General features: G+C 47.1%; 4 protein-coding genes and 1 non-coding gene across 8 annotated transcripts; 1 reads left to right on the forward strand and 4 right to left on the reverse strand.

Annotated features, from left to right (window-relative positions):
- The first annotated feature begins 40 nt into the window (after positions 1-40).
- On the forward strand, positions 41-3,384 carry LOC100835182 (3-isopropylmalate dehydrogenase 2, chloroplastic). Its single transcript, XM_003580812.3, has 11 exons — positions 41-425; positions 531-660; positions 791-902; positions 1,299-1,374; positions 1,502-1,590; positions 1,802-1,888; positions 2,086-2,202; positions 2,289-2,396; positions 2,515-2,568; positions 2,679-2,831; positions 3,106-3,384. The coding sequence occupies exons 1-11, from the start codon at positions 224-226 to the stop codon at positions 3,187-3,189; spliced, it is 1,212 nt and encodes a 403-aa protein (XP_003580860.1). The 5' UTR covers positions 41-223; the 3' UTR covers positions 3,190-3,384.
- A 159-nt stretch (positions 3,385-3,543) lies between these two features.
- Positions 3,544-3,630, reverse strand: TRNAY-GUA. Its single transcript is given in 2 exon segments — positions 3,544-3,579; positions 3,594-3,630. It is a non-coding gene; the product is annotated as a tRNA-Tyr (tRNA).
- A 32-nt stretch (positions 3,631-3,662) lies between these two features.
- LOC100836108 (putative pentatricopeptide repeat-containing protein At3g15130) lies at positions 3,663-6,331 on the reverse strand. The gene has a single exon (XM_003580815.4). It carries the CDS (start codon positions 5,926-5,928, stop codon positions 3,805-3,807), a length of 2,124 nt encoding a protein of 707 aa, XP_003580863.1. The 5' UTR covers positions 5,929-6,331; the 3' UTR covers positions 3,663-3,804.
- Positions 6,332-6,845: 514 nt separating this feature from the next.
- Positions 6,846-9,405, reverse strand: LOC100836727 (serine/threonine-protein kinase ATG1t). 3 transcript variants are annotated; one of them, XM_024455714.1, is made up of 10 exons: positions 9,266-9,405; positions 9,045-9,148; positions 8,690-8,940; positions 8,481-8,598; positions 8,245-8,303; positions 8,083-8,147; positions 7,705-7,798; positions 7,555-7,635; positions 7,351-7,462; positions 6,846-7,256 (listed from the first exon to the last, which is right to left on the reverse strand). In XM_024455714.1, the coding sequence occupies exons 2-10, from the start codon at positions 9,124-9,126 to the stop codon at positions 7,204-7,206; spliced, it is 915 nt and encodes a 304-aa protein (XP_024311482.1). In that variant the 5' UTR covers positions 9,127-9,148; positions 9,266-9,405; the 3' UTR covers positions 6,846-7,203. The 3 variants fall into 3 exon arrangements, with proteins under 3 accessions (XP_024311482.1, XP_014751616.1, XP_003580865.3); XM_014896130.2 differs by having other exon boundaries at positions 8,750-8,940; positions 9,045-9,275; XM_003580817.4 differs by having other exon boundaries at positions 9,045-9,275.
- Positions 9,224-15,740, reverse strand: LOC100826091 (serine/threonine-protein kinase STY8). Of its 2 annotated transcripts, none has more exons than XM_024455713.1 (16): positions 15,175-15,740; positions 14,964-15,078; positions 14,739-14,833; positions 14,491-14,577; positions 13,817-13,889; positions 13,586-13,696; positions 13,018-13,068; positions 12,634-12,770; positions 12,209-12,316; positions 12,051-12,124; positions 10,710-10,885; positions 10,541-10,636; positions 10,119-10,199; positions 9,969-10,037; positions 9,736-9,876; positions 9,224-9,602 (listed from the first exon to the last, which is right to left on the reverse strand). In XM_024455713.1, the coding sequence occupies exons 1-16, from the start codon at positions 15,399-15,401 to the stop codon at positions 9,537-9,539; spliced, it is 1,707 nt and encodes a 568-aa protein (XP_024311481.1). In that variant the 5' UTR covers positions 15,402-15,740; the 3' UTR covers positions 9,224-9,536. The 2 variants fall into 2 exon arrangements, with proteins under 2 accessions (XP_024311481.1, XP_003579515.1); XM_003579467.4 differs by having other exon boundaries at positions 9,969-10,019; positions 15,175-15,738.
- Between the last annotated feature and the right edge of the window lie 689 nt (positions 15,741-16,429).

Below are 16,429 nucleotides of genomic sequence, written 5' to 3' on the forward strand. Positions count from 1 at the left end.
GACTAAGTTTCACGACCCGTGGCCTCCATCTCTACCTCTATCCCACACACAGGAGCCGCCGCCGGCTGCTGCTTCCCCCCTGCTCTGCTCCGCCGCACTGCAAATCCGCCTGCCCGAGAGCCGCCGCCGCCGCCGTCGGAGAGGACGGCAAGGTAAGATTCCGGTGCCGGCGATTGGAGGTGCGGACAGCAGCATCGTCGGGCCCCGCTGCACAGGACTTGCGATGATTCAGCTCAACCAAGCTACGCCGCTCAAAACCCTAGGCCTCTCCTCTGCCCGGCGGGGCACCGGCCGCCCGATGGCGCCCTTCAGGTGCGCCGCTTCCGCTCGGAGCTACAACATTACGCTGCTCCCCGGCGACGGCATCGGCCCGGAGGTGGTGGCCGTCGCCAAGGACGTCCTCTCCACCGCCGGCTCCAAGGAAGGCAAGCCAACCTAAACTCTATCTCTCCTTGAGCACCGAGTGCTAGCAAGCGAGCAAGCAGGGTGACGATGACACCGCCTGTTCTAATGTTTCCTTGCCCCCGCAGGCGTCGAGCTCCGGTTCCAGGAGATGCTGATGGGCGGGGCGGCGCTGGACGCGGTCGGCGTGCCGCTCCCCGACGAGACGCTCGCCGCGGCACGGGCCTCCGACGCTATCCTACTCGGCGCGATTGGAGGGTGAGTAAAGCGATCTTTTTTCGCAGTAGCAGTTACAGTGATGGAAGCTTCGGGTTGCATTTGCTTTGGGTCAGAGTTTGAGAGGCGCATCTGTGTTTTTCAGTAATTGGGTGTGATGCTGCGGTTGTAGGTACAAGTGGGATAACAATGAGAAGCATCTGAAGCCGGAGACTGGTCTGCTCAATATCCGTGCCGGTCTTGGTGTCTTTGCTAATCTGCGGCCAGCCACAGTGTTACCGCAGGTATATCCATATCTCGTATTAGTTCCAATGCAATTCATGTAAGCACTATGTTTATTTAACTGAACAACACTGCCATTCGACTTTAGAGAGCTATTCAGCTATGTCATCGAATGCTATGTATCAAAAGCATCAGAGTGCCCTCCTATGTCCTGTCATAATCCTTTGATACAGTTGTGATGTTTTGGTATGTACTGCGAATTTCCTAAACAATCAGAACAAACATCAGAGAATTCAGTACATGACCAAATTTCCACTGCAATGTTTGGGATGTTTGTTTTGATTATTTACTGGTTACATACTTAAGTACTAACAATACTGCCCTGGTTTTGTTTGCTAATGGTATTACTCAATTTTTCTCTCTGTAATTACTTTTCTCTTTGTCCTAAACTTTTGCAGTTAGTAGATGCATCTACTTTAAAGAAAGAGGTAGCTGAAGGAGTTGACATCATGGTTGTTAGAGAGCTTACTGGCGGTAATGCTGACTAAATTATGATGAACATGGATGGTTATCCCTCTTTCATTACTGATTTTAATATTTATGGGTGCATTTCTGATGAAGCTCAAAACTTCTACCGGTATTTTATTATTCCGTGTGACAGGGATCTACTTTGGCAAACCTAGGGGTTTTGGAACCAATGACAAGGGAGAGGAAACTGGCTTTAACACTGAAATATATACAGTTTCTGAGGTGACGCCACTGTTCCTTGGACATTTTTGTCTTGTCCCTGAAAATTTATTTCATGAATGAGTGACAGTCCTTCTGTATCCAAAGGCATAAGCATGACTAAATCTGCTGATCATTTTTATCTTGCTGTTTTTTCCCATCTGATGTCAGAATTTGTTTGAGACAGTTTATGTTGAATAGTATATTAATATTTGTTGACGTGTTCTATTCCCAGATTGACCGTATTGCCCGTGTTGCATTTGAGGTTGCCCGCAAGAGAGGAGGGAAACTATGCTCGGTGGACAAAGCAAATGTTCTTGAGGTACTTCCAAATATCGTTCAAACTTCTTTTGTATCAATATTTTATGTTTCTATAATTTGTCCGGGGCATCTAGTTGGATACAACAATCGTAACTTATATCATCTTTCTGATGCTAGAAATCCTCTGTAAAAGATAAGCTTACTGAGTATTCTATGCTGTGCAGAACTAATACAACATTTTCTCTAACATTGTCGTAGGCATCTATGCTTTGGAGGAAACGGGTAACTGCAATAGCTTCCGAATTCCCTGACGTGGAACTCTCACACATGTATGTTGATAATGCTGCAATGCAGCTCATTCGGAATCCTAAGCAGGTTTGTTTCTTTGTATGTAATTTATATAGCATGAACTAAGCAGTATGAGAATGTGCTGACCTACTGAATTCTCTGCATCATCACAGTTTGACACAATCGTGACAAACAATATTTTTGGAGACATATTATCGGACGAAGCATCGATGATCACAGGAAGCATTGGAATGCTCCCATCTGCTAGTGTTGGTGAATCGGTAATAGAGGCCCTTCAGTGTTCTCTCAAGTTGCAAAGGAATTCTTTGCAAATGCTGTTCTTTCTGCAGAAAATGCGCTGGAATTAAAGCGACTGAGATTCTTATTTCTTGTATGCAGGGACCAGGTCTTTTCGAACCTATTCATGGTTCTGCCCCTGATATTGCTGGGCAGGTTGAGATAGCTTCTAACTTGAAAACAATCCTTAGGCACAGCTATATTGCCTTTCAATATGTAACTTTGTTTGAAATTCTGCTTCCTCACTCTCTATTTATCGAGTGCAGGACAAGGCAAACCCGTTGGCTACAATTCTTAGTGCTGCAATGCTGTTGAGATATGCCCTAGGAGTAGAAAATGCTGCAAAGAGAATTGAAGCTGCGGTTACAGAAACACTGGACAATGGGTTCCGAACTGGGGACATCTATTCTCCTGGGATGGTAAGATTCATTGCCAATAAATACCATGTCTGCATTTTAGTAACTGCTACTTGTGCATTTTTGCCAAAATTTAAGTAAGTAGAATCATCATTTACTTACAAGATACCCCAACACGATAATGGAGATCATCTTTGGTACAGTGAACCCATTATATAGCTGAGACCGCTTGTTGTGGAGAGTAGTAATTAGCAAGCACTACATAGACATCGTGATTTTTAGCTCTACCTTGCTTCATCTCTCCGAAACTTAACATAGCTATGTTGTTCCATTGCAGACATTAGTTGGATGCAAGCGAATGGGAGAGGAAGTCTTGAAGGCCTTGGAATCACAGAAGTCTCTGTTATCCATTGGTTCTTAATGTAAAACCTGCTTACCAGGATTTGAACCTGCAACGAAGAGGAACATGGCCCTAGATTGTGTGATTTGCCTGCACCTCTAGTCATGAACTTAGCCGATCGATTGTCATTTTCTCTTTGTGTTATTGGACACATTTCATGTGCGTTGATTGAATTTGGTCCGAGATGAATAAAACTGGGGGTGGTTGTTCCATGTACCTCGCTGATGAAGTTGTGCTTTGCTTCATCGACATGTGTTATCATTGCCCTTATGCCATTATCCCATGTCCTTTTCCGTACTGATGAACTGGAGTCGATCATCAGAGGCATCATTCCAACTGTTGCAGGAAAAAAAAAGGCTAAGCATAAAAAAGTAATCCGACCTGCCGGATTCGAACCAGCGACCTAAGGATTTAATCTGCAAACACTACAGTCCTCCGCTCTACCAACTGAGCTAAGGTCGGTATGTGATAGCCGTCCGATGAAATCATAGACATTGAAAGGAATTCGAGCCCAACGATGCCCCTTTCATACATTCTTCAGCAATACTCGAAGAACTGCGACTCCAAAGTTAAGATAGTAACTGGAGGCCATTCCAGCTTAAACATTGTAAATCAGTAACTCAATTAGTGAGTGAGTTACCAGTAATCCTTACAGGAGCACACGCCATCCTCGAATCTGTGGAACCTATTGGCGTCCCTGACCACAAGCACCCTCCCCACTACACTTGACAGCCCCTTGAAGAACTCATGGCAATCGCCGCACACCCTCAGGTTCTTGTACACCCTGATCACCTCCTTCCTCTTCGTCCCCCCCATCCCTTCGCCATGGTCATGATCATGGTGAAGCAGTAGCCACAGCCCGACAGCGAGCCTCTCGCTGTGCGCCCTCAGGCTCTCGGCGCGCGACTCCTCGTCCACGTCGTGCAATGCCGCCTCCGACGACGAGGAGGATGACCCTGGGCTGTACCCGAGCCGCTCACGCATTGTCCTCTCCACGTCGCGCAGCACGCAGCAGATGTCGGCGGCGCGCGGGTGCGAGTCGTCGCCGCCGCCGTAGAAGAAGTGGGCCTCCTTGCCAACCTCCACCCAGCTGCACCCGCCCTGCTTCCTCAGGCCCCGGCGTCTCATGGCGCCGCGGACTCTCTGGCACTCACGCCAATCGCCGGCCTCCGCGAAGATGTTCGACAGCATGACGTAGTTCACCGGGTTGTCACCGTCGATGGCCAGCAGGGTCTCGCCCGCCTCCCTGCCCACGGTGACGTTCTTGTGCACCCTGCAGGCGCTCAGGAGAGTCTGCCACACGCCCACGGTTGGCGCCATTGGCATTGTCGCGACAAGGTCCTTGGCCTCGCTGAGCTCTCCGGCGCGGCCGAGGAGATCGACCATGCAGGCGTAGTGCTCCGCTCTGGGCCTCAGCCGCCGGTCATGGCGGATCGCCGAAAAGTAGCGGCGGCATTCTTCGACGAGGCCAGAGTGGCTGCACGCCGACAGCAGCGCCAGGTAGGCCACCTCGTCGGGCTCGACGCCTTCCGCCCGCATTTCCTCAAACATGTGGATGGCTTCCTGGCCATGGCCATGCTTCCCGAGGCCATTGATCATCGCTGTCCATGAGACAACATTCCTCGCCGGCACCTCCCGGAACCGCCGCGCCGCCTCGTCGGTCAGCCCACACTTGTGGTACATGTCGATCAGGGAGTTGGCCACTGACACGTCGAGCCCGGCCGGGGTCTTCACCGTGTAGCAGTGCACTTGCCTCCCTTGCTCGACGAGAGCGAAATCCGCAAACACACCGACCACGCTGGACAGGACATGGCCGTCGGCTCGGACGCCGGAGCTCCAGAACCGCCCGAACAGCTCCATTGCTTCCTTCACCTGCCCCTCCTGCGCGTGGCCTACGATCACCGTCGTCCACTGGATGGCATTCTTCTGCTCCAACCGATTGAACACCTGCATCGCCATGGGCAGCAGGCACCGGCATTTGACGTACATGTCGAGGAGCGCACCGGCAAGGATGGCATTAGACGCCGTGGAGACGCCTCTGATTACCATGGCCGCGTGAACCTGCGCGCCCTCACGAGCCGCGCCTAGGCTGCCGCAGGCTTTCAGCAAGCTGGCAAAGGTGAACTCGTCGGGCTGATGATCCTCCTCCTCTTGCCGTCGCTGCTGCATCTCTCTGAAGACGAGCAGCGAGTCCCTGCCATGCCCGGCATGCGCGTAGCCGGAGATCATGGCGTTCCAGGTGACAAGGTTCCTGAATACAGTACCGTCGAACACCCGCCGCGCGTCGCCGATCCTCCCGCCCTTGGAGTACAGCAGCACCAGCGAGTTGGCGACGACGTGGTGCCCCTCGAACCCCGCCCTGACACAGGCTCCGTGGATCCAAACGCCGGCCGCCATGTCCCCGACGACGCCGCACGCCTTGAGGCTCGCCGATAGCGTGAACTCGTTGGGCGCGACGTCCGAGAGGCTCCGCATCGCGCCGAGCAGCCTGAGGCACTCCCTGGCGTCCCCGTGCCGCAGGAAGCCCACCATGAGGGCCGTCCACGACACCACGTTCCTCTCAGGCATTCCGCCGAACACCTCGCCTGCCATGCGAAGCTCCCCGCACTTGGCGTACATGTCGATGAGGTTGTTGCCCAGCATGGTGTCGGATCCGAAGCCGAGCTTCAGCAGCGCGCCGTGGAGCTGCGCGCCGCCGTGGATGGCCGAGCTCGCCGCGCTCGCCCTGAGCATGTCGGCGATCATCTTCCGCCGCTCCATTGGATACGCGCGAGGGGAGATCGGGGAATTAATGCCGCTGCTGACAAAACCGTAGCTTTTCTGGTATGCTTCAAGATGTTGTCGGCCTTCTTGTCAATGGCCGCTCTGTGTGTTTCTTGTGCTTATCTCTTCCGGGGAAATCCATCGAGATGTCAAGATGCATTTTGGACCATCTTCACAGGGGTGATGTCAAGCTAGACCGTTTCTTTTGCATTTTGGAGATGAGAGTGGTCTTGCTAAACATGGTGGTCATTGCTTGTTCGGGTTGATTCATCGATGGCAGGTGAGAGAGCCATTCCCGGATCTAACGAGCGAGGAAGTTTGAGACTGAGATCGGTGTTGCGTCTTCGAGATCTTCAGCATAATATCTCGCTACCTCTCGTGCACCTGCCTGTTCGATTGCCTGGTGAGTCGTTGGCTTTATGAAGGACTCTTTGAAGACTTAAATTGTGGTTGCGCGTTAGATCTCTCAACTTGAACGTGTTAATTCAGACTCCGGTTGTGATCTTTACCCGTTTTTAGTCTGCTACTTTTTGTTCTTGCTCCCAGGGGTGTGTGAAGTAATTCTTGTGTATGCTCCCTTACCGAAGATTTTGTAATCACCTATTAATCCACTCCATCAATTTCAGCATCATTATGCATCGTTGTTTTGGTGACGGTTGGTCGAAACAGCCCGCCGCTGGAGTCTCATTCTCCAGTGACGGATCCGTTCGGGCCAACCGCCACTAGTAATGCCAGCTTCCGTTGTAGCGAGTGGCATTTTTCTTGCACATCACATCTTGTGGCAAGAATATATTGTGTTGCATACAAGCTAGATGAACAACAATAACCAGAATTGGAAGATGTGATGATTTATCATCTCAAGTCCTTAAACAAGACAAACTTACCTTACATAAACCAAAAATGCAAACAGAGGATGCAAATGGGAAACACACAAAATTAACTATCGCCTCTCATAAGAGAAAAAGAAAAGACCACAACGCCAAAGCGTTACTCGGCATTTTCGGGCAATATTCACCTTTTTCTATACAGCAAGCTAAGTACCATAAACTGATCAGCCAGTCCTAAGCTTCAGAACCTGTATCCGCTACAGCTAAAACAGCATCAAAATGTACTTGGATAGTTCCCTTCATCAAATTATATTGCCGGTATTTGAAGCCATTCAAGTACAACAAACAGGTCAACTGATCCTTTGGTTAAAAATAAAAAGGTCAACGGATCAGCTTCACATGATACTGCTGAGCACCAATACCCTCTTCAGTTGCACTGTCGCATTTATGGTCTGAGGAAGCCGTGGTTGATGAATTCTTGCAAGGACAGCCGCTTCACTGAAAACAAACAGGCGTAAAAATGTTGGCTATATATAACATCCAGATTTCAGCATTTACGGTGGAGTAAGACGTGACATGACCAGCGACAAACCTGGATTTGTGCATAGTAGCCTGGTGCATATGTCGATAGAATCAGGATGCAAGCTGCGCATGACGAGTTCCGAGAATGGAAGAGAAGTTGTTCTATTTATGCATTGAAGGAGCTGAAGAAACATATCTGTGAGCTAAGGACAGTTGCGAAATCTAAATTTCAGACAGGATGAATGAACAATGTTGACGAGTGGAAGTGACGTACTTGCACATTGCTTCTGCCGCAGAATGGAGGGTAGCCATTCAAGAGCTCAAAGAGGATCGCGCCAATACTCCACAAATCTACCTGCACACAACAGATGCTCATATTTGTCATATTCGTGTGGCCCAAGATGTTAGCCAGGCGAGTGTATACCTTGTCATTGTACTTCTGAAATAGCATGACTTCTGGGGCCATGTACAAACGAGTACCACAGGCTGTGTCTGCATACTCCCCAGGATGAAGAACCCTAATCAACAGCAACAAATGTACCTTGATCTCAATTTTTACAAAAAACACAACGCCTAACGAGCCATATCAAAATGAATCCACTCCATCACGTTCATCATCATCACGTATTGTTGATTTCTGCTATAATTGTGTGGCTCAGTGGCTAACAGATGTCAAGAAAATGTCTGATGATGTTGACCGTCGACTAAAATATAGCATCTGCTGTTTGGTGCGAGTGGCATATTTTTTGTGAGCTGTGCTCCGTCAATCCAAGAGTTGTACATATAAGAATGTACTCCATACCTGGACAGGCCAAAATCAGATATCTTGAGGATGGCGTCACTGTTAGGACAAGAGAGCAGGATATTCTGGGACATTGAACAGTTCCGTCAGTTTAAAAATAGATGGCTCAACCTAGATAGAAGCGAGGTAATTGATAGGGGATTTCACTCCCTGAAACGGAACCTCAGGTTTCAAGTCTCGGTGGATGATATGGTGTCTGCGAAGCACTTGTAAACCAGCTCCTGCCAGCCACCAAGGGGCAAACATCACATCTTGTCTAACACAAGGTTGTGCGTATGCAATCGATGGTGGCGGGATCAAAGATGGTGCTACCACTAGCTAGTTTACATAATTTGACGGACAATGCTACACAATCGATGGTGGCAAGCAAGATGCTGAATTGCTGATGGATGAATTACCGATTTGTTTCATGAAATTCCTGGCCACGCGCTCGTCGACCCTGCCGCTGCGCTCGATGAAGCTGGCCAGGTCGCCTCCCTCGCACAGTTCCATGACGAGGTAGAGGCAGCTCTGGGTCTGAGACAAAATGAAACGCCAAATTCGATCGGTACAAGAAGAAGATGATGATGATATAGTAACTGGGGCAAGAGAATTAGGGAGAGACTACTTGAATGACGTCAAGGAGACGGATTATGTTGGGGTGGCTGACGGCGGCGAGGAAGCGGACCTCGCAGTCGAGGCTGTCGCGGAGGCGGCCGGGGAGCCCGGCCAGCCGCACCTGCTTCACCGCCGCCGGGGCTCCCGTTGACCGCCGCACCGCGCGCCACACAACCGTCGTCGGAGGCCGCCCGCCCAGCCGCTCCCGCAGCTCGTAGCCCCCCACCGTCGCCGGCGCCTCCTCCGTCTCCGTGCTCCTCCCTGCCATCGAGAAAGGACTGGAAAAAGCTTACCAAGCGAGAAGGATTTCTTTTTCTCGAAATGAAAATCTGTGGAAATACTAATTGGGCCAAGAGCTTCATTACCCGAGAACAGGAAGGTGTGCCACGAGCAATGCTCAACTGGGCCAGGCCCAACTACAAACCAGATTTTTTTTTTACCTTCCATTCCTGCAGTTACTGAATATCCCCTGCAAAAAATATCTCTGAAGAATATTGTGTTCCAGACAAGCCAGATGAAGAATAATAACCAGAAACGGAAGATGTGATGAATCATCATCTCAACTTCTTATACAAGACGAACTCACCTTACATGAACCAGATATGCAAACAGAGGATGGAAATGGGAAACACACAAAATTAACTACTACTCCGTATAACACTTTGGTTATATTGTTGCACGCATATGCAACAACTTAAACCCACTTCTTCTTCTAGCTAGTGAGTGTTTTAGGAGGAAACATAAAATGCACCAATCAGGTACAAAGCTAATATACATGAGATATATACAGGCGTCTCGCTGTTAGCAAAACACCGTAGCCTGATAATTTGGAAGAGAACCAGGTCATGCCGGGTGTCCTATCGCTGTGATTTCATTTGTATCTTTGTTTTCGAGTATCGATGGGCTCCTTTGGAACTGGAGGCCTACAGAAGAAAATGCAGATTTCCATCGCTCAGATGAACATGTCAAACATAACCCAAAAACACTCCACTGTATTTTATTTCCAACTTTCATCTTCTGATGAAACTTATGGCCTACAAATTCCAGAAAACTTACCTGAATAGGCCGTAAGATGCCTTCCAATTCTGCAGTAATGTCGGAGAAAACAGGCCGCTTATGAGGGTCTACACCCCAGCACCGTTGAATCAATGTAGACAATCTCGGATGCACGCTTAAGGGGATCTCCAAGCGAAATCCCTGATAAACAAGGATCAATACGTCCACTATAACAGCTGACTGCTCACTAACGAAACCACAATTTAAACTAGTTATTGGCGTCGAATACGCACCTGCCTTACTGACAATGCAGCTTGTAGTGGTGTCATATTTTCATATGGCACCTGTATAGCAAGAACAAACTAGTCTGTTAACTTAGCTAAGGTATACTGATGTTCAAAGAACTCAAAAGAGTAAAAAGATGGAAGAAGACCAAGGTTTACCTTTGAAGTGACCAATTCCCATAGAACAATACCAAAGCTGAAGACATCTGCCTTAAGATCATAAGGGTTATGGTTTATCACCTGGTAGGACCAGAAACTCTAATAAGCACATCGTGTAGGCACAAAAATACAATATCTCAGTTTCACAGAACGAACTGTCTCCCAAGTTCGGACAGCAGTTCAAGCGTTGTCAGACAAATAAGTGCAATGAGTAAATAAATCCTCGGTAGGAAACTTGAAATAGCACAGAGAAACATGCATTTCTTCAGGAAAACATGCTGCGCAGGTTTGCGAGACTAATAAATACAGAAAACTAGGCCATGGGTCACCAAGTATTTAGCCATGGATGTATGCTTGTTGCCATGCATAAATGTGGCTGAGAAAATATTTCTCTGTGCAATTTCGGGTGTGCTACAACACACCTCAGGTGCCATCCATCTGTAGGTGCCAGTTTCAGCAGTCATATCTCCTTCTTGCGGTCGTTGACGAGAGACACCAAAATCTGCAATCTTCACAACCTATTTAAGAAACCAATTAGTGCTCTAACAATTTTGTACTGAAAAGTGCATGAATTTAAACCAATATACATACTTGACCGGTGCCAATTAACAAATTGGCAGTCTTCAAGTCTCTATGAATGATGTTATTCCGGTGCAAATAATCCATCCCTTTCGAGATGTCAATAGCAAACCTAAGAATCGTGGAAAGCTCCAAGGTGGTGTTCTGCTTGTGAAGGAATTCATATAGATTACCTCCAGACATGTACTCTGAAGCAAACAAAGCCAACAAAAAGACAAAAATATCAGTTGACAGGAAATTACAAATTGCCTGACCATAAAAACTCTAGACAGACTTTCTTTATAAACTAGAGGCAGAGGCTTCTGATTTCCACTATACAGAAACCTGAGAAGTAGAAGTTGTACAAACAAGCAGAAGAAACTGATAAAACATAAGCACATGATCAGTGTTGGGATCAGACTCAAGAGCGACCATACACACACAGGGCACAAACATAGACTGAACGCAGAGAAAGAGACTGAAGAAAAGTAGCAAACTTCAGGCAACGTCCAGCAGCACATCTTCTTGTGTCGAACGACTGGACATCACCACTCGATGAGCTAAGTAATTCACTTGATACACCAAAATCTAGACAGACTAAACTACTTTGAACTGTCAAAATCAACAGATTAAACATGAAAACACACAAGCACAATCTCGAAAAAGAAACACAAGCAGCCAATATATGTCATAGGGGGCCTAGAAATCGAAACGAAGCGCATGACAGTAGCAAAAGCACTTAGAAATTGGCAACTGCCCATATTACCACAGAAGTGGCACTGAGTAACGACAACTTAAACTCAGTTAGTAAGAGTTTATTTAGGCTACAATACAAAAATGTCAAATTATCCATACAGGCATATATAGTGACGGCATAGAACATCCCTTTTAAATAACAAAAATGCAATTTTATGTAAATTCCATGTACGTGAAAAATAGTAGCTACCAAATGATAGACTAACTGAGGGATGGGCAGAGACCTGTCGATCCGATAGAAACAGAGCAACAAGATTCTTCTGATCAAACATATCTTGTCAGACTTGTACTATGTTCCAGCATGGTGTAGCTACTCTTTATGTATGGATGTAATAAGCAAATGATCACAACTTCCCTCTAGACTTATCTGCTCTTGAAGTTCCTACCAAAATGCATAGAAGACAGGAGTTATCCCCCCGTCTTTCGAGTTCTTCTTCTTTCTTTTTTCTCATTCAAGCTTATGAAATTAGTAATCGACGGTTATTTACATTAAATAATAAAGTGGATGACAATAAATGATCAATCACGTGCTTGTTAGACCTAAGCATGGCCTCCAACTTTTAACCATCAATGTTAACCATAATGTAACGAGGATACAGATTCCTATTAGTGTCTGACCTGTTACAATGAGATACTTTCGCTGCTTTGTGCAAGCCCCGTAAAAGCGAACAACATTTTCATGATTAACACTCCTGGACATGACATATTGTGTTAGCATTGCCAGCAATTAAACAATTCAGTGTCTCATATATGTGTCAAAAATAAAGAAATCATACTTTAAAATCATTATTTCTTGCAAAAATTCTACTTTCGAAGAATCATTAACATGTTCAGTTCTAAGGTACTTTATTGCAACGTCCATATCAAGATAAGTCCCTCGATATCTGCAAAACAAGGGGAACAAACAAGACCTCTTGTTATTGATTACTGAACTCTCGTGATGTCTCCACAAATCACAATAAGTTGGATTCACTATGTTTGTTGGTGCTGCCCCTTGTGAATGTATTTCATTGTGAAAATGCAAGAAAAAGGCATGCAATCCACACTAGTAGTTAAGTGGTGTCTGCCGTTCTAAATAATTAATATCATGTTACTCTTTCCTAACCAAGTGCTATGTAGTTCTTGAGTGTGTGCATCCTTTGTTGGTGCAGAGGCCGATAGTAATGCTTCCATTATGAAAACAGCGTAATGCAGTTCTTACAAGTCACCGGAAGATCCAGATGCAATCCTGTCCTTAACTTGCAGCAGATTCCTGTCTATATCAGAATCCCCAATCTTTTCCTGCAGCTCTAGTATCCTCTCAGAGGTAGTAGAATTTGTTGGATTGGATAACGAGGGCTGCATACCAAAAGGAAGTCAAAGTTGTAAGGAAAAGGCCAGACATGGTGCTATGTAGTTCCTCGCCCATGTAGAAAAGGTTAGAAATATATTCATTCTATGGTCTTGTAATGCTGACACCAAGTATTTACAGCACGGCGTGTACTGTGAAAAGTGCATTTACCAGCACCTATGTAAGAAACCAGGCAGACACATACAAATTCGAAGTAGTATTCATGCAATTAATGTAGAAAAAAGAAAAGCATACGTGATCGCGGTAAGCTGTCTCCTTCAGCAACTGCACCAAACCATCTGTCTCCTGCATACAGCATTGGTCTGTTTAACAAAAGGAACTCCTTGAAAGAAACAACATTACCATAGTCCATAATCGGCAGATACTCCACTAATCATAGGAATCTACAGAGTAGTACATTGATAACAAAATTGCGAAGTGTAGCAGATAAGGTGCCAACCATCAAGTTTAAAGTTAACACAACTTCGGTCACTTGAACTTCCAAAGCAGACGCTCCAAAAGTCATGGGTAAATGTCAACATACAGCTCTAGGTTTTATAACTTCGTTATGAACTAAATACCTGCTTGCCTACTTGGATAGCTATCAACTAGGATAGGGCGTCGAGGCCCACGATTTTTATTTGATTGACAATAACTAGGAGAAACATATATAACTGGTATTCTTTGCCAACTGGCACTGTGAGGTGTAAGAAACTATTATTGGTATTTCGGTATCTACCCTTGTAAGATTGAAAAGACAAGTTGTGCAGTTCCGAAGATGTGCTGATAACAAACTAGCAGTATAAACATGCTCTAAGTTTACCTCTGTTTCCCAGCCATCAACAACAAACACATCCAAACAAAAGGAATCTGTTGTCGAGAACACATGAGCTTCACGAATGTTCAATCCAAGTCCAGACAGCAACGCAGATAACTATAAAAAAGTACTTACATTTTAAAAAATCATACAAGTAGTATGACAGGGCACTTATGGAAGTCTGAACAGAAAAATCCTACAGGCCACAGCAGGTGGACTGGTACTCCTAAGTCTTACCTGACTAAGGAGCTTTTGCTTGTCAACAGAAGAAAAAATAATTTCATGATGAAGGCGAATGTCCGTATCCCTCCTATGGAAATTTTGATTGCCAATTTCAGCAGTGTTTTTCCGAGTCAGACGAATAAAGTTCATTGCTCCGGCAATTTAAGGGGATCATGTGCGAAAAAGGAATCATGAAATACAACACTTGGCAAACTATTATGAAATATCATTAAAATAAAATAAACAAAAATGTGTGGAGAAAACATGAAAAATCATTTGAAAGAATTATAGCAAATTGCTCATACTCATAAAATGTTACCATTATCACTAAATTAATGCTTACTGCAATGTGCTCCCATTCATATCAAAGAATAAAGCCACCATAGTACTCTTATACGGTCCAGTAGATCATTCCAGATAATGAGAACATGGTAGAACGTTCCTGTCAGGACCATTTAGCCACATGGTTTTTCTGTTTCATTAATCAAAACGGAGCTACAATACAACCTAGTAACAGAGAAGTTAGCAGCACCATTTGGGCACGTCATGAAAGATTTATAAATCGGAACGAAAGCACGATGGAGTTTGCAGATGTCAGATTGAGACAGTGTCGAAACAAACATTTTCAACGGCATTATTAAGGGTGATTGGTTGGGTATATGCGCAAGAACTTAGAGCTTGAGAAAGACCTTGCAGAACTGGCCTCAGAGTCAGCCACACCTTTGCTTCTTCTCTCTATACTCAGGTCTGCCATCACTTCATTAATTTCGACGGCTCTGTCCAATATATACAAACCTTCAATTAACAAACGAGATCATATTTATAAGAAGCCCACCTTACAAAAAAAAAAACTATATACTGTGCGTCTGTGCGAACATTAGGTGAGACGGGATGATCAAAGTGTATTGCAGAGTGAGCAGGGTTAATTAAGCTATACCTCGAATTGGACGCCACAGAGGGTCCAGGATGGCCATTTTCTGTCGGAGAAGAGGCCGCGTCCGGCGGTTTGTTGTCCTCGTGAGTCTGAAAGTACTGCTCATGAAAACAGAGAGAGCGTGGTAATTAAGTTTGACCGCAAGACATCTTCCACACAGCAATCAAACAGTGCTGGTCAGGAAGGAGGCGTTGAATGAATGAATGAATGGATGGATTAGTGACTGACCCCTAAGAATCTGGCGTGGAAGACGGGGCGCTTGTCGGGGTCGGCGCACTCGGCGAGGATCCTCCGGTGCAGCACCACCACCTCCGCCTTGCTCACGTCCAAATCAATGGAGTAGCTGCACGCACGCACGCAGACACGGTTGCAGCATAGATTGAAGCGCCAACCTTGGGCGGCTGATTATTCAGCTTCGGGTAGATTGACGACGGTGTACCTGAGCGGGAGGCGGTCGTAGTGGTCGTCGAGCAGCCGTTCGAAGTTGGGGTCGGCGAGGGCCTCCTCGTGGCCAATCTCCAGGAGCCGGTTGAAAATCTGCTTCCTGACGGCGAGCAGCCCCCCGTGCGCTCCTCCTCCTCCTCCTCCGCCGCCGGACCCGGAGCTCTCGCCCGCGCCTTCCTCCTCCTCCTCCTCGACACCGTTGCGGCTGTCGCCGTCGTCCATCTGTCTATCTCCCTACCTAGCTGGCTGCGGCGGCCGCGATGTGCCGCGCGCCTACGCGACGGCCATCCCGACGCCCGCGGTCTTTATACAAGCGACGGCGGAACGGGAACGGGGGCGGGCGTGGGGGATTCCGAGGGGATCCCGTTGGCGGTTGCGGCAAGAATCTTCTAGAGTTGGGCGGCCCGGGGGTATTTATAGGGCGAGCTAGCCAATCCACCGGCGACAGAGACGAGACGAGCTAGTCCGATCGGACCCGGATACAACGGCGGAGGACGACGACGACGACACGCACGAGAAGAGAGAAGCCGGATCAGCAGAAATGCCTGGGGGGGATCCTTTGCGGCGGCCGGCCGGCTTATCCGTTTTCGAAACTGGATCGGACGGCTGGGGTTCGTTTGTTCTCGTTCGAACGGACGGAGCAGCCAGATTGGCAGGTGGGACCGGCCAGACAGACGATAGAGAGATGGAGGAGTGCGTCTAAAGGTGCGTCAGCCAGACACAGACAGGCAGGGCCCGCCAGCCCAGTTCAAAATATTTCCCTTTTTTCCTTCTTTTTCTGTCTGTTGAATATTACTCGTACGACTGGAGATTCTGGGCGACTGGATCCGAGATTCCGGGCTTGAGCCTCTCCAGGCATTCTTCTTCCATACGGCACATCCTGATGATGATTCCTTCCTGCTGCTAGCTGCTAATACGTGTCAAACACGTTCAATGTTTGGGACAGCGAATCACTTGTTCGCAAAAAAAAAAAAAACACTTGGTTTTGGGCTTTAGGGAAAAAGAAGAAGACAGAGAGACAAGTGAGGCTACAAGAAGATTTGGGGCGATCGATCTTGGCTGAATTTCTTCTCGCTACTATGCTTGCTCCTCCTTTGCCGTCCGTCCGTACATGTTGCCATTTGCCCAAGTTTCCGGGACGGATACGTCGAGGAGTTTGTAGACAACACTCCGTACGTACGTTCAGTACATGTTGTACTGTTGTACGTAGCACTGCTCGCCGATACAAGCACTAGTGAACCACGCAATGA

The sequence above is a fragment of the Brachypodium distachyon genome, chromosome 5 (assembly GCF_000005505.3).
Source record: "Brachypodium distachyon strain Bd21 chromosome 5, Brachypodium_distachyon_v3.0, whole genome shotgun sequence".
NCBI lineage: Eukaryota > Viridiplantae > Streptophyta > Magnoliopsida > Poales > Poaceae > Brachypodium > Brachypodium distachyon.